At 47.5% G+C, this 15623-nt stretch overlaps 2 protein-coding genes and 1 long non-coding RNA gene across 5 annotated transcripts in view; 2 read left to right on the top strand and 1 right to left on the bottom strand.

Annotated features, from left to right (window-relative positions):
- The window catches only part of LOC147755603 (uncharacterized), a 72394-nt gene that overhangs the window by 992 nt on the left and 55779 nt on the right, over positions 1–15623 (top strand). The window lies entirely within an intron of this gene.
- Positions 1–15623, bottom strand: part of svp (COUP transcription factor 2) — an 81796-nt gene that overhangs the window by 51461 nt on the left and 14712 nt on the right. The window lies entirely within an intron of this gene.
- LOC147755604 (uncharacterized) lies at positions 152–6954 on the top strand. The gene is made up of 3 exons (XM_086990113.1): positions 152–3699; positions 3944–4123; positions 4473–6954. Exons 1-3 carry the CDS (start codon positions 3544–3546, stop codon positions 4476–4478), a joined length of 342 nt encoding a protein of 113 aa, XP_086846239.1. The 5' UTR covers positions 152–3543; the 3' UTR covers positions 4479–6954.

Genomic DNA, 15623 nt, shown 5'->3' with positions numbered 1-15623 from the left:
CCAATTCAAAATAACTGTATAAATTTATCTCTGCTTTGTTCAGCGGCGGCGGCGGCGGCGGCGGCGGCGGCGACAACGACGGGAATGGCGAAGTCGTTGTCATCAGCTTCATTTTTCCTTGCCTGTTGCCTGTCCCGGCCTCATTCGTTGGTGGAATTTGTCTGCACTTTGCTCGTCGTGGACGTCGACGTCACCGCCGCCACCGCCGTTTTTTTGACGAAGTTCTTCCGTCGGCGGCGGCGGCGGCGGCGTTTCTTTCGCTGGCTTCCTCTATTTGTTCGTGCGTCGTTGATAGTCGCTGCCTTATTGCATTCGTTTTCTATTTTCGTCTTTTGGGGGTTTCATTCGTGTCGTTAGTCGCTGGTTCTATGGATTGTTATTACGACTGCCTTTATTCCTCGTCTACGTCGTGAAACTCACGGGATTGGGCTGACTCTGCTTTTAGTTTGTTCTCGTAGAGGGGGCTTATGCTTTGTAAAAAGATCACATTCACAAATTTGACGCTGTCATTCTTGCCACGCCATTTGATCTCAAACGTTGGTTAGCAGTGGGACGGCTCTCCGCGGTCGGTTATATGCTAAGCGATTTACCATATGTTACAAAAAAAAACCCAGGAAGTCAATGGGAGAGAAAACTTCCTTTGTACTGATCTGCCCCAGCGCATGACGTGGTCTTAGAGTACGAATGAGTGCACCGAGCCAAATGGGCTATCAGGAAAAGAAAAGTCCGACAACGACTGATGGCCAAGCGGACATCCGAAGACTTTTTTCTTCGTTTGTCTAAGTTACTGACAACACTCTCCAACCCTGGCTCCCGCTCCTGAAATTTGCATTTTTAATCACAATTAATTTGCTTATTATTAGTATCCGGCTCCTTTTGTCGAATTTAAAGCTGAACTGATTCTTAGCAGTAATGGACATCATCAGACTTCACTGTGACAATTACTTCGGGTAACGGCAAATCTTTGACGGGAAGAACAATGACCCAAGTGGGCAACCGGCTCGTATCGTTAGCTAAGCGCCTGCAAACCGTGTCTTTAGATATTACGGTGACGCTTATATATATATATATATTGTTGTGTAATACTGTATATAATTGTGGTTTAGGAACCAGCTGAGTTGCGTTTCTAATGTTTAGATCTAGTAGTACAAATGGAAGTTAGTCTTGCTTGCACGACTAGGTACTGTAATTTTGTTTGCGGCCCCGTATTCTTCACTTGCTTCTATTGAACACAGATAGCTGTGCGGAAATCCAGATGAAAAACTCCCGGGTGGCGTAATAATTACAGTGCCGTAATTAAGTGACCTCAACTAAATTGCTTTCACATACTTGGATATAACTATTGTAACCAACTTGTAGCTACAGAAGGTGCACGGGTGACGCCATCACGTTGTTTTAGATAGCTCACCGCAACCATTTTTGACGAAGAGAAAGCGAAAGGCAATGGGAAACGCAAGCCGTCTGCGACGTTTAGAATCTCAAGCGCTGTATGTAACTTCAGCCTATAAAAGTATGCAATCTGCCCGACCGGCGACCATCATCACATTGTCTTGGAATCGTATCATTCTGGCCGCGTTTTTGATGGCATACGCCGACGAAGTTTCTCACAGCAGCTCGTTGGCGGTCAGTGGATCGTTGCCATTCATTCATGGACTCAATCGGCCGCTGTTTACTGGTTCAGCACGCAAACGCGAGTACACTTCACACAGCACAGTGATGCTGCTGCTGCTGCTGTTGTAGCGCTGTTCCGCCGCAGCAGCTCCGCCAATGCGCGCCTCCATCGTCGTTTCGTTGTCAAATGGATCGTGCCAGCAAAAGCTTCGGTAGCAGTTCTATCAGCGGTAGATAATTCGTCGTTTGTTAGTTGGCTTGTTGGCCAGCGGTCGCTAGCAATCTTTGATAAATTAGCTAGTTTCCGCGATGTATCTGTGTGTCGCCGACTACGCTGTCAACAATGCTGGCAACCTGACCCTGCCGCCATTGCTGCCTGGCGTCTAACAGCAGCATCACCAGCATCATTATCAATATCAGTGGCGGCAACGTTAAAAATCCCGACGTGCTAAGCCATCGTCTCATGCCATCCAGTAGACAGCAAGAACAGCAGCCAGAGCTCGGGCCGGTCGAACAACGGAGTCGCGGTGCCGAGCGACAACGGCAGCGACGATAGCCACCCCAGGCGCGTTGTTGTACACTGCTCAAGGGACGAAATGAGCGTGTGCGTCGTTGACTCGTGGCAGAAAATACGGAAGCGCGAGTTACAACGATAAGAACAGCAACGTGAATCAAGCGCCACCAGCTGGTGGCGGAGGGGGTGTGAAAATGTCTTAAATTTTCTTCCAATTAAACAGCAGCAGCAACGACTGCTACTGCTGCTGCTGCTGCTGCTGCTGCTGCTGCAGTAGCTATGAGGCTTCACTCCATTGCGCGGAACTGTCTTTGACGAATGCGGTCGCTTGCAAACTCCATCCACTAACCATCATCATTGGACGTGCTAATCGACATATAATGGTAATAGCAATGCCAGCTCCGTTACCGTCTCTGACGACGACGGCGATGATGATGCGAATCGTTGCGCTGATCAAGTTAGTATTTGATTGTTGTTGAATCAAGCGCAGCGAAAAGAGGACCGGCAGAGGTGAAGCGGGCCAGGGGTGAAGGGGGAAAGGAAGATGAGCCTTCGTCAGCGCCGTTGCTGGGCGACGAAGGCTACTCCGTCGTCAGTGTGACGACGGCGAAGCAACCATCGATCGTTGAATCGTTGGCGAAAGATTTTTTTCTCGAAAATCTGTCAAATCGCTTTGTCTATTTGTGTGTGTAGTTTTTTTTTTGTTTGTATAGCATTATGGATTTCTATTTGCTGACGACGAGACCGATTACTCACTATAAACTTTCCTGCGGATACCCCTCTTACCGCTCGCTGTGGCTGTTACTGGCATTGTCTCTTTTCGTCGACAAGCACGACAGGCTGTATTGATACTACTCCAATTGTGCCTGTTTTCAACTTCGTCCTATAAGTTATATAAATACATATGTGTGTGTACATGCAGCATCAGGGGTCAGTTAGTTGTTCGCCCACTATTTCCAACAATAGAAAATGCTGGCGAGACCGGTTAGGCTGCTACTTCTGCTGGTGGCGATGATTGTGATTCTGACTGCCGTGGATCGTAGTAGTACGGCAACGGCCGGAATGAAGACTGCTCTAGGCTTGGCTAGCATTGCTGCCTGTTGTGCTGTGACCAACCGCCACTATAATAGTATATATCATATATTCACATGGCGCCCGCTGCTGCCGCTAAGGCTTATGCTTATTGGGCGCGCTGACCCCATGAAATCAGAAAGTGCAGCACCAGCAGCAGCAGACGCGCACACATACAGATAGACAAGAATAAATAGAGAAAACGCGCTAGAATGCGGAGCGACGCTAGAAGAGGTACAATTAGCATAGACGATGAAGGCAACAGGAATCAGCCGCTATTGTCGTCCTCGTCATCGTCATCACCACCGCCGCCGCCGCCGCCGCCGCCGCCGCCGCCTTATGGTTAGATGGTCGTCGTCGTCGTCATCGTCGCATCGAGCGCGGCTGGAACAGCAGCGCCAGCTCGAGCGGCTGCTTTGTCGACGTCAACAAAAAGATCCGACGGTAATGCTGCAACAGTAACGACGATCATATCCCCAGCAGCAGCGGCGGCAACAAATGCTGTAAGTTAATGCCTGTGTAGTCTTGTGTCTCGCTATGATGGTATCTCCTCGTATAGCCCATGGAGCTAGAAGCCGGCACAAACCAACGGCATGCAAGCGTCGTGTCGCAGCTAGTAACTCTGAGGGGATTTCGTGTTTGTTGTCGTCATTGTTATCGCGGTTAATATTGTTACCTGGTGACATTTTTTTTTTCAGTGTACAACTTTTCTGCTACTTGTTCTTTTTTCTTGATCATAATACATAGTGTCACAGCTGCGGCAATCGCCGACGCAGCAGCAGCAGCAGCAGGACATCTTACATACAACAAAGTTCCTCACGCACCCAGCAAGCAAACGTTGAGTTTTGGTCTTCTGACCTGACGCTTCTCAACGAGGATTGGTTCTCAGCCCAGCTCTCAGCAGGGCTTCTGCGCACATTCGTTGAGGTACGTTTGCTTGACGCATCTTAACAGGGCCACAAAACTGCCGTAACGCGAAAACAAGGAACCGTTCTACGACAACGGTAGCAAAGTGTTGGGTTAGACATTTAATGACTGAACGAAATTGAAACCTTTCGACGAATTCCACGATTAAGTTGAATGATCACCATCATCATTTCAGATTCTGAATGTTTTTTAGATGCATAGAGTCAGCCCAAAGGAAGAATCGATTACATGGATAAGTTAAGAAAAACATTGCCGGCTTTCTTCATGAATAAGGGTGCTATGTCAATTTGTTCGGCTCGAACAAATCGTATTTTTCGCTCCTCTTTTCTCTTACATTTGCCTATTTCAGTCGTAGAGTCACTGTTGGCATAAAAGCCGACAAGGAAACCTGAACGATTGAAAAGATCACTCCCAGCAGAAGGTCTTCCATTCGAACCCAGAACCGCTATTACCGGAAAAACAGAAGTCAGTCGCCAAGGCAAGAGGACCATTGACGTACGGAATGAATAGGCGGCATACTCCAGCTCTGAAGTTTGTTTGCTATCGACCGGAATCTGAGCGGTCAAGAGACAAGGAAAGACGTCAGCTAACTGGCTAGCTCACCTGGAATTCTGGCCATGGCTTTAGCTTGTCGTGCCTACTGCTTCTTGTTGCTGCTGTTGTCTGGTTTTATGTTGCTGCTTCTGAGCTGTTACCGGTCATCCTTTTAGCGCTGCCGCTGACGAACTTGTGCTGAAGGGATTGTGACATTTGTGAACTTTTTGAAGTCACGGCCGTACTGTGATCGCATTTATCGATGGCAGTGACGCTGCACTGGCGATGCGATGAGAAGGATGCTGCTCATCATCATCATCATCATCATCATAGTGATGCTGACGCTGGTCGCGGCGGTGGCGGCCGCGTTGGTGATAAAGTGCGGCGGTATGAAGCGATAGCATGGGCCACAGTGATAAGATTCATACACACGTACACACATACACAGGTACAGATAGCCGTCAAACAGACAGACGCATGGCCCATCCTATGCTCTACCGTTCTCCCTCGGATAGCGGTAATTGTGGTTGGGCCTATTGAAGAAACGTCACCAGCGTCAACGCGAGCAGGCAGCGGCCTCCGCGACGGTTGTCACCGTGAAAGAACGGCAGAGAAAACAAAAAAAAAAACGCAACATAAATAGATACAGGAAGAGCTAAAAAGAGCCATAGGAGCCACAAGCGAATGGACAGGGGTAAAGAGGGGCTAAAAAAATCAGCAGTAGCAACCGCGGCGCCGAAGACGGAATAGAAACGCAACAGTTAAAGAAAATAGCCAAAATCAAGGATCTCTTAAAATTGCCGACAGCAAGAAGCATATAAACAGCCACCTATCGCTGCCACAGGGGGTCGGGCCTGCCGAACTGGCGACATGGTTCGTCCTGACGCTCTCGTCTTGCCTGTATCATTTCGGGTCGATTGTAACTACTACCTCTTTAATGTTCACCACTCAGCTTATTTTGTCGCTTAATAGGAATATCTCATCGGATATGTCAGTAGACGGTGAAAACTTCTAATACCTGAGAAGGTATTAGATAATTAATGAATATAAAGGAGTGTACATCTCTAGAACGAGATAGATAGCACTATCACGGACCTTAAAAGTTGAAGATGACGCACATGTGCCTAAAATAGAAGTAGGGCATATTGTTAAAGCAATCAGAATCTCTTCAGTTTTTGCCATGTGTATGAGACGATTGCTGGCATAACGGAACGATGCGTATGAGGACACCGAGGTTTTGATAGTGAACGCATAGCGAAATCAGAAACATCCTATGAGCACCGAACCTATTGTAGTTGAACGATTCGTTCTTGAGATTTGTTAATTTTTCGTTTTTATTATTAGACGCTTAGCTGTTGTTGTTGTTATAGTTGCGTTGTTTTTTTTGTCCCTCTTCACAGTTTCTCTTTGTTTACGATACTGTCGCGTATCAGATATCTGTTCCCATCATAAGAATCGTCTACGGTCAGCTTGCGTCTTAACTTTGGCGTCCGCTTGTTACTCCGATCCCGATAAGATTAACGGTGACACCCGAAACGTCACCAGAAATAAGTCGTGGAGGAACCCAAATACACAGCGACATCGAACTAAAGTTCGGATTTCGACGCAACTGAAGGTGGCAAAGCACTGTCTCTTTGTTACGCCTCACTGTCAGATTGTTGTAACCCGTAGTTGTTTGTAGAACCAGTAAGCTACACATGAGACGAAAGAAAAAATTAATCACTTCATTTCATTGATTTTTATGACGATACTAGCCATAGCGAAAGCTGTAGTAATACAATTTATGGAAACACTGGTATCTTAGCGAGATCAGGAAGCGGCCGGGCAAACGGATCGCCCGCCCGCCCGCCCGCTCGCCTGCCTGCCTCTACCAAACGAGGACGCATTTTGTCTAAACATTCGTTTGCGTGCAATAGAAACTAAGGTTTTATTTAGTCATTATATTCCAATAGTTACCGTGGTCGATGGCAATATTGTTGCTACTACGACTTGTTGTTTGTCTACGACACAAATCTGAGGGGCAAATCAAGCGAGTCGGACTTCATCAGTGCTTATATAAAGGGTCTTCAGAAAACTTTCAGCCCGTTCTCAACAAAGCTGGGAAGGCCAACATTTTTTTTATGTGATAAATAAATAACAAAGCCAAGTTTTCTTTTTACTTATTATATGCGCTGCGTTTTAGGTTGCGTTTCGCAAATTTCATCCTTCTAGTTTTAGCGGCAGCAGTATACATCAGACTCTGCTTTAATTTTCAGATAGACTTTTGTACGAAAACCCTATCCTTGCCTAAGTGGTCTGCCTAAATTTCGAATCGCTTATATCTACATGTAAAATCTGAAGATAGTTAGATTGACGGGAACATTAGGAGAGTTTGGCAAAGCGGTGTTACTCAGATCGACTAAAAATTAACATAAGACCGTTCGCTCGAAAACGATTCAATATAATGCAATATTTTAGATAATGACAGAGAGAGAAAGAGAGAGCAGGAAGAAAAAACACCTTCAGTTAAAAGAGGTCTGCATTTTATAAAGAAGATAATTTCTCATCGAAGCCGACCTCCTCGTTTCCACCCTCCACCGTAGCAGCGGCGAAGTTTCCTTCTTCGTGAGGATTCATAGCCCGTCCGCCAAATAACGAATTCTCCGCCGCCGCCGCTGGTGTCGAGAAGTAATGGGGAAGGTGAAGGTGGTCGACGATCGGCTGTGACGCATACGCGCGCGTTCCGGTATGCTGGTAAAGAGCGAAGCGATTTCTTCTGCTAGCATGGTCAGATTTGCTGGCGACGGTAGGAGCTGCAGTCTGAGATGACCATGTGCTTCGACACAACGAAGTTTTGTTGATTGGCCATTCTGGCTACCACAACAACCTGCGATGGTCGGTCAGAGTTTACCAAGTCAACAACGCCAGGACTGTCGCACAGAATTTGGCGTCTTAGTAGCAATTGTAGCAATATAGTAGACGATAGATACCGATAGACAGTTTGCTAGCAGTTCTACACGTAGGCTCTATTTTTCGTTCTCAACGGGAGAACACCTCGCGGGGCGACTTCATAGAGCCGATGGCAAGAGGAAACGTGGTTCGCGCGTGTTTCCCCCATCTATCAGGCAGACTTACAGATGGCCACCGCTTGTCGGACTGGTCGGCTGGCTGTCTCGCGGGCTGGCTATATCGTCTATCTACTGATGTAGCTGAATACGCCGTTCGCAAGTGCGAGGTACATATTCAGTTTCTATAGGGGCAGCAACAACATTTTTCTGTTCGCTTTGTGCCGCTTGATCGTTCGGTTCGTCGTCGTCGGCGTGCGTATGCTGTCTCGTGTGTCTGTTTGTCTGTATACAAATGCATGAGCTGAATGAGGTGCCCCTGTAACCTTTGGCACAACCAGCTACCTTCCGCCACCCGAAGGCCGGATGTACGACGCGATGGACGTAAGGCGCAAGCGTATTGTATGGCAGACAGCGAAATAAACACATCGATACGATGCACAAAATACCCGTATGCTTACAATTCATTCGAGGGCCATGTTAGGCGTCGTTGATCAATATCTCTCCTTATGTAGTCCTTACTAGTATAGCAAGTGTTCAACAAGCAGTATTTGCCATTTTAAAGTAAATAAGCCAATGTGTTACTAAATATAACGTAACAGGCTTATAATAACACGTGATCATAACAGAAGTTATTGTCATTACGGTGGCGAGGGCCGCCGAAGCAACGGAAACCAGTCTGGGGACACCACACGACACAGAGGTAACTGTCCTTATTGTCATGGTAAGCAATATCACGTATCTGTGCATTTGTGGGTAGAAATTAATGATTGGTGAAGAAATGGCCTTACCGTTCCAGTTGACGTTAATACTGCTAAGCTACTGAAAGCAAAAGGGGACGTTCGTTCACGGCGAGTTCCAAGTGCCATCCAAGATTCGTTCTCTTTTTTCCTTTGATCATTATATTTTTATTAACTAGAGAACATGCAGATCGTTCTATTGAAATGAGTTCAAGAACGTGTACCTCGTTTAAAATGCCCACCTATCCAGCAGACTATCTAGTCTGCTGAATGATCATGGTGATAAAGCTCAGTAAGCATCTTTTCTGAAATAACTTTCACCACTTCGGATTGGAAGGACTGACAGGAGTACTCATCAGCGAACGGAGGCCACGCGAAACTGGCGACCGTTCTACGAAGGCCAGATTCGTTTACATATGTTCCCCTCTCGAAACGAGCTCAGTTGAAAACTGGGAGAAGCTCGCTTCAAGAAAATGGTCTATTTTTCTATATACCTATACAGAGAAATCCAGCCGGCAATCGATGTCGATGACTCCGTTGTATTAGATCATTGCAAGTAAGTTGAGCATATTTATCACCGTACAATTCGAGCATACGTTTTTTAAATGAATCTGAACAAAAATGCTTCATACATTTAGCCGACCTATAATATTCGGATTCGTATCGCAGGTCTCTAAGACACGCAGAGTTTATTGGCCTTAATTTATCATATCTCCCCTTCGAGGACCGGCAGTCAATGTCAGTCAGCTACAGTCATCTTCAGAAGTAACACAAACGAACGAATTTGTAATGACCAGCAATTTTAAATTGCACCATGTGAATGTTTAACCAACAACTCCCAGCCGAACATGGAAGTTTTCGCTGGCCAAGTCCAATTGGTGACGGGCATTCTCACACACTTCGTACTTTGTCCGCTGGTTTAACTACCTCAGGAGACAGAACCGTACGAGGGGACGGCGGGAAAGAAAATTATTGCACAGTTTGTCGCCAGTAAATGTAAACACTATCTAGATCAAGTAGCTAAGGTCTGGGAACCCAAAATGTCACTAGAACGGTAGAAGGCTGAATCGGGCCAAATAGTGAGCGATTAATCATCACCTAAGTTGCCATCGCTCGAAAGTGAGTGTTTGTTAAAAGTGTCACTCGTGCATCGCGTTTACTTAACCATTCCGACATGCGTCGCTTTCTATCGCCTGCTTGATTTTCACAGTGGCCACCTATCTATTTATTTATTATTCTACGTAGCTCGGTTCGTGCTTCGACCATAGAATCATTTGCTTTGTGCTGGGCTTGTTTGTAATCGTTTTCGCTTCCTGTAGCTTGTTTTGTGCCGAACCGGGGGCACGCCACATGGTGGCCATAATGACGGCTTTGCGACGTGTGCTAACAGCCGTTTCAGATGCAGCAGCGACGGCGGCGGCGGCGGCGGTACCACAATCAACCACAATCGGAGCCGCGGGTTTGTTGGCTGTTGAAGAAGCTGTAATAGCGACAAGAGCTAGTAGTAACGCCTTTGCATCGTTTTGTCGCCACGCTGCTGTACGTGTCGCTATCATTGCTGGCGCAATTTTTGGCGTTGTTGATCCTCGACGACGACGGCGGCGGCTACTGCTGTTGCTCTTACTAGCCTTATCCGACAGACAGACAGACAGACAGACAACAGAGTAAAACTGGGCGAGAGAACAGAGACGGTTCCGTTGGACGTTCGTTTATAGAAATCCGTAGGTTTGTGCGTCAGCCCGCTTGTCGCGTTTGCTGCTTGCGCTCGTGTTAAAGAGGTCACAGTTATCTGCCGACTCACCTCCCGCCCCTCCCGCACGATGGTCTGGGTCACTCATTGTGCCGCCGCGGCCGCCGCCGCCGTCGTCGTCGTCGCCGCTGCCGCCGTTCCGTAGCTCAGTTGTAGCAATAAGAGTGGCAGTGGTGATTGTAAGCGCACTGCCGGTGCTGACGCTGGTAGCAGCATGCGTATTGATGATGATGGTGAGGTGATCCTGGTTAACATTCTCAAGGCACCATTACCGTGAACTCTACGGCTTCTTCATACCACCAAAACGACAATGACGCCGACTGCGGCGGCGGCGACGGCGACGACGACGGCAGCGGCAGTAAGCGAAACGCACGAGTGGCAACTGCGGTGCGCTGATAATGTCGAGGACGACTGCTGACTACTCTACGTTGCAGTGGCTGTCAGACGCCGAAAGTAAACACACAGAAGAAGACTAAAAGGAAATAGAAAAAAAATAGAAAAGAGACCCGCACACGGTCTTCCTATGCACGCATGTCTACGGATACCGATCGTGGAAAAACCATCATAGTCTAGACGCACATAAGAATTCACCATGTGCAGGTACTTCTCAGGTGACACACAGTCATCGTCACCATCCACAGCAGTAGCAGCGTCACTATCAGCGGTAACAACCGAAGGTATCAAACAGGTAAAAGGGGTAAAAGTTGAAAGTAGCGATCGCTCCTGTCGTATAACAGCCGTATAGCTAGCTTTGACGTTGTCGTTGAATCGTTTCCTGCCGCCACCGCTTATTTGTTGCCCGCTCAAATTGCGATCTTTGTTGTTGTTGTTAATAGTGATCATAATGATGGTTCTAATAATGATAATGGCGACGATGACCACTAAAGGAGAAATAGATAAAAAAAGAAGACACTTTTATGTGCTGAGAGCTATGTCAATGCTAGCTTGAATGATGTTCATTACGACGAGTAATTCGAGTTGGACAGAAGCATTAATATAAAATAGGGTAGCACGACAAGAATGGCCGCGATGGTGAGCGGATGCCGCCGTACTACGTATGTTTAGACTGGAGCACTCACCTCCACAGCATCCCCAGCTAAACACCAGCCAACACTAACCCTGTTCTCTAGCGAAAATTGAATTGATTGCTTGTGTTGACGTTGCGTATTTGTTCGTTTGTCATTCGCACAGAGGCAAAGTACAGGTCGGTAGGCTTATTGTTGCTCCCTACCAACTGCATACCTCATTCCCTAGAAGGTAAACATGTACACGCACAAAACTGGATGCTATCCTTATCTACAGAAGAAAACGTCTCAAATTTTGTGTTCATGTAGTCCTATTCATCGAACGTGCTTTGTGACGGAGACTTAATTTAGCGCTAGGTCCCAGTATTGGCAGGAGCGACCCACCGGCCCGACGAACAGCCCAGCGGCCACCGGGCAGTATCAGCAGTTTCAGTCGTACCGCGAAGACGTTAGCGGTCACCACAAATGTTCCGAATGCCAGCTTCTAGACTTCATTGCTACCCCACTAGTACTGCTACGATTTCTACTTCTTACGATATTGCTTTGCTGGGTATGGTTCGTTGTTGTTGTTACAACAATGGAGCGCAACGGCCCTCAGAAACCGCAGCACTGTTCTGCCATAACAGCAGCACTCCATGTGATGCTCAGCTGCGCGGAGAGCGCGCGTATCGTTAAAAACGTATTTCGAAACGACGGCCAGACAAAGAGATGAAACGAACAGAACGAAGCAACGTTCCGAAGAACGAAGGGAGTCAGCAGAAGGCAGAAGACAGACGAAGCAGCAAAAGAAAAATAAAAGACAGACACTCAGACACAGGAACACAGACTCTGCTGAAGGATTGTTGCTGCAGTGAGCGCGCGCAACTGCCAGCAGCGGAAAGCGGCCGGTTTTATCATTACGTCTTGTTGCTGTCGCTGGTCTGTTCATCCGGTGTACGAAATGGTAACTGCTATCGCTGCTTTAGACGCAGGACCCCACCGGAGCAGCAAAGGGAGTCGGATCAGGACGATAGAGCTGGATAATGGTCACTCTACACAGTGTTGTACTGCCTCTAAACCATGGCACATAGCGCTTTGGCTTACGGGTTGAAAGCTTGGCTGTGAGTGGGTGAACGCGAGGGCCAAAGGTCCGTGATGCGCCGCGATGAAACAACGGCGGCAGCGGCGGCAGCAGCAGCAGCAACAACAGACAGTGACAACAACAACTGGAACCAAGTAGACTTTCTGCCTTCTTGCCTACAGAATAGACGTATACACACACATATATATAATGAACGTGGCTGTGTGTATGCTCGTGCATGTGGACGAGTGAGTAGCCGGTGCTGACAGAAAGCAGAAAAAAGCAAAACCGTAGTAGTAGCAACAGGCACAGAAGAGAACGGTGACGAACAAGTTAAAAGGGGAACAAGAAACGGTACTAGAAACAGTCGGAGGAGATCCCCGTGTTTGGTGAGGTAAGCGTTACGACGCTGATGGAGCGTCGCTCACGTAAGATGCCACAAATAACAGAAGCAGCAGCAGGAGCAATAATGGACAACAACGTCAACAGCATGGCGATAGTTTACCTCATAGACTATTCAGTACATAGGATCGTAGGACAAAAAATGGTACGGGATAATAAGCAGATAGGTGAATTATTCAGATTGAATAGTTGGCTTGCCATAGGCCCATGCACACCGCAGGCAGGCAACACGTAGCCAAAACGGTATCCGAATAAAAATTTAAGGATAACGAAATCCATTCCTACCGCTAAAAAAGCAGCATGCACCTGCGAAGTAGAAGACCACTTTGCTCTTGTCCAGTTATAGACCTCAGGTTGGATCTTTGTTGTAATCATATATGGATGTGCGTGCGTGTATGTGTACCTATATGCTAATATGGATAATCACAGGTTAACCAGTAAAACTCGTCTACATAGCTGGCCGCCGATAGATAATAAAAGCTAGTTTCGGAATGATGTTCTTCTCAAAAATACGACCGCACCGCTCATACTTATCCGTAGAGCGTGGGCCGTAGACGGTCGCGACACCGAGCGGTGTTCTTTCAGTCGACACTCTTACGAGGCCTTGGTGTTCCTCGAAGGCGCGACGCTAGTGGAGTTGAAACCTGAAGGAGGAACGATGCCACAGGCTAATGCCTATACTAGTTCACAAATTCGTCCACAACGGGGTTGGAGAGTAATGGGGGCGTGTCAGTTCAGTCGAGCAAAAAGACAGTTTGCCCCATGATCAGCTACGTATGCAGACTGCGGAACCGCAGTTCGGACTCAAGCCGTTTCGGTGTCAGACGGGCCAGACGTCATAACCTTGGCGGGGCTCCGGCGCTTGTTTCGGCAGGTTATCAAATGTGCACAGGTTCAAAATTATATGAGGTACAGTTTTCTGATGCTTTAACCTTTTTGCTTCATTCAGCACGAGAATCTGATTTTCATAGTGATCTAGAGCCCATGTACTTAAATATCCACTACCCATAATACCTATGTCGTTTCACAGATACGTAATAGGGAATCAATTGCCATGCAGTTACCCGTAACTGTCCAACAATAGGCCGTGAAACTGGTACGAATCGCTACGTGGAGAGTTTAATCTAATACCAGTAACAGCGTGTGGACAACGGCGATCTCACCGCCGTCAACGAGGGACCTATTCCTGATGAAATATAGTTCGTAGATGCGTTTTGTGCCGCATTCTTTAGTGGATGTCGCGGGCTGGGGTATCGGAGGGTCTCGAAGAAGGATGGCAGATCGGCAACGATGAACATCGAAGTTCTGTTGTGTCGATTTGGCCATTAATTTGTGGGGCACAGAAGGAGAAAACGAAGAAGTGGGTGAGTGTGGGTTTTGCCGAGTCATCATACGGAACGCGCGCATTTCGTGGGGTACTGGGGCAGAGTTTTCGAAGTCAAACGACTTCGGATTGAGGTGTGGCCCGGACCTGGCGGGGTCGCTCAGCAGGAGAAAAACACGCCCCAAAACGACGGGACCAGCAAAGGAAGCAGCAGCGAAGAAATGAACGCCGGCGGCTTCGCGCCTGACCGAAACCTAACTCTGCCTGCTTTGACTGGCTTGTTGCGTCGCTGGCACAGTCAGTCGCAGCTCCAGACGACGGCGACGGCGACCGTGGTGATGTTGAAACGAGTTGGCCGACAAAGATTGAAGGTGGGGGTCAGGCATTCCGCGAACCGTACTGGCTTTCATATTCGATTGGTACGGTATACGTACGATACATCGGTACAACTATGAGCATACGACGTTTTATACACGAGTAGTTCTACAGTGGCAGCATGGTACGTCTAACTTTAGCTCTTCTCTACCCTGATGAGACTGCGCTGATGGGTGGCCTACGTCTTTATGAAAGCTCACTGAAGTCCGGTGCAAGAATGAGATCGTCTTAGATGTCTGAAGCAGGTATTTCAGAAACGGTTAACTGTTGAAATACAAAATATGCCTACAGATCTTGTGACTCCAAGAACGTATTCGGCTTTGTGACAGGAAATACTTCTCATTTAATCCCACCCTGTATGATTGCTTACATAGCATAACTTTTCTTAGGATATTGACATGGCAACAAAATTGCTAGAACGTCGTTTTTCAAACTTTTTTTGTTTTCAATTCTGCTCAGCTGGGAACCGTTGAGATCGGACTAAAAAAGACGCTATCGATTTGCAATGCTGCAGGATACTCTGTCATTCGTGCTCTGTTATGCTTTCATTAGAATGAAAACGTTATGAAATAATGTCTCGTCTAATGTCATGAGCATATGCTCGTACATAGGTAGTAACACATACGACACCTTACAGCGCTACCAATAAAGGGTTAATAACGAGTTAAATTTTATGGGAATAAAACAATAATTCCTTATGTTTCTCCAGTTTCTATTACTGCAAGCTTTTCGACTTTTCATGTTCGTCCTATCAGTCGATTTGCACGCAGACAGAATCGCGGCAAACTTTCTGGGTAGGCGTCCAGTGCACGAGGAAGCGCTCGTATCGCTCGGTACCGGCGAGAGTAAGGGCAAAGTTGACAGAGCTGGGAGGAATCAGGCGCTAGATTGGGGGGGGGGGGGGCTGCTGAACAGAGTTGTGGTAAGACAAGAAGAACGTGCCCTTGCCAGGACCACTCTCCTTAGCGGACGGCGCACGCTAAGCGCCTCCATTTACACCCGCCGTTTCCCACCCTAAGGACCCCCTTTCCACCTACTTCTAGCCCCCATCAAGCTCTTCGGGGACTCTTAAAGTGTCATCATAAAAGGAAGGAGGCGGTCCATGTGGCGGCGAGGGTGTCGTCTTAGTCCTTGCGCCTTCCAGTGTAAGGAGCGTCGCAACTCGCGAGAGTCATAGCAGGCCCAGCAGTGGTAGAAAAGCTGAATACATGACAGAGCCAAAATAGATGAACTCCGGAGAAGCAAC

Source organism: Varroa destructor, unplaced genomic scaffold (genome assembly GCF_002443255.2).
Source record: "Varroa destructor unplaced genomic scaffold, Vdes_3.0 BEIS01000005.1, whole genome shotgun sequence".
NCBI lineage: Eukaryota > Metazoa > Arthropoda > Arachnida > Mesostigmata > Varroidae > Varroa > Varroa destructor.
This window is presented reverse-complemented; position numbering and strand designations above follow the sequence as displayed.

Bases quoted from the DNA above. Each gene is read 5' to 3' on its own strand.
- LOC147755604 (XM_086990113.1), top strand. From the start codon at position 3,544: ATGGTCGTCGTCGTCGTCATCGTCGCATCGAGCGCGGCTGGAACAGCA. The intron at 3,700-3,943 runs GTAAGTTAATGC...CATAATACATAG, and splicing joins CAGCGGCGGCAACAAATGCT to TGTCACAGCTGCGGCAATCG.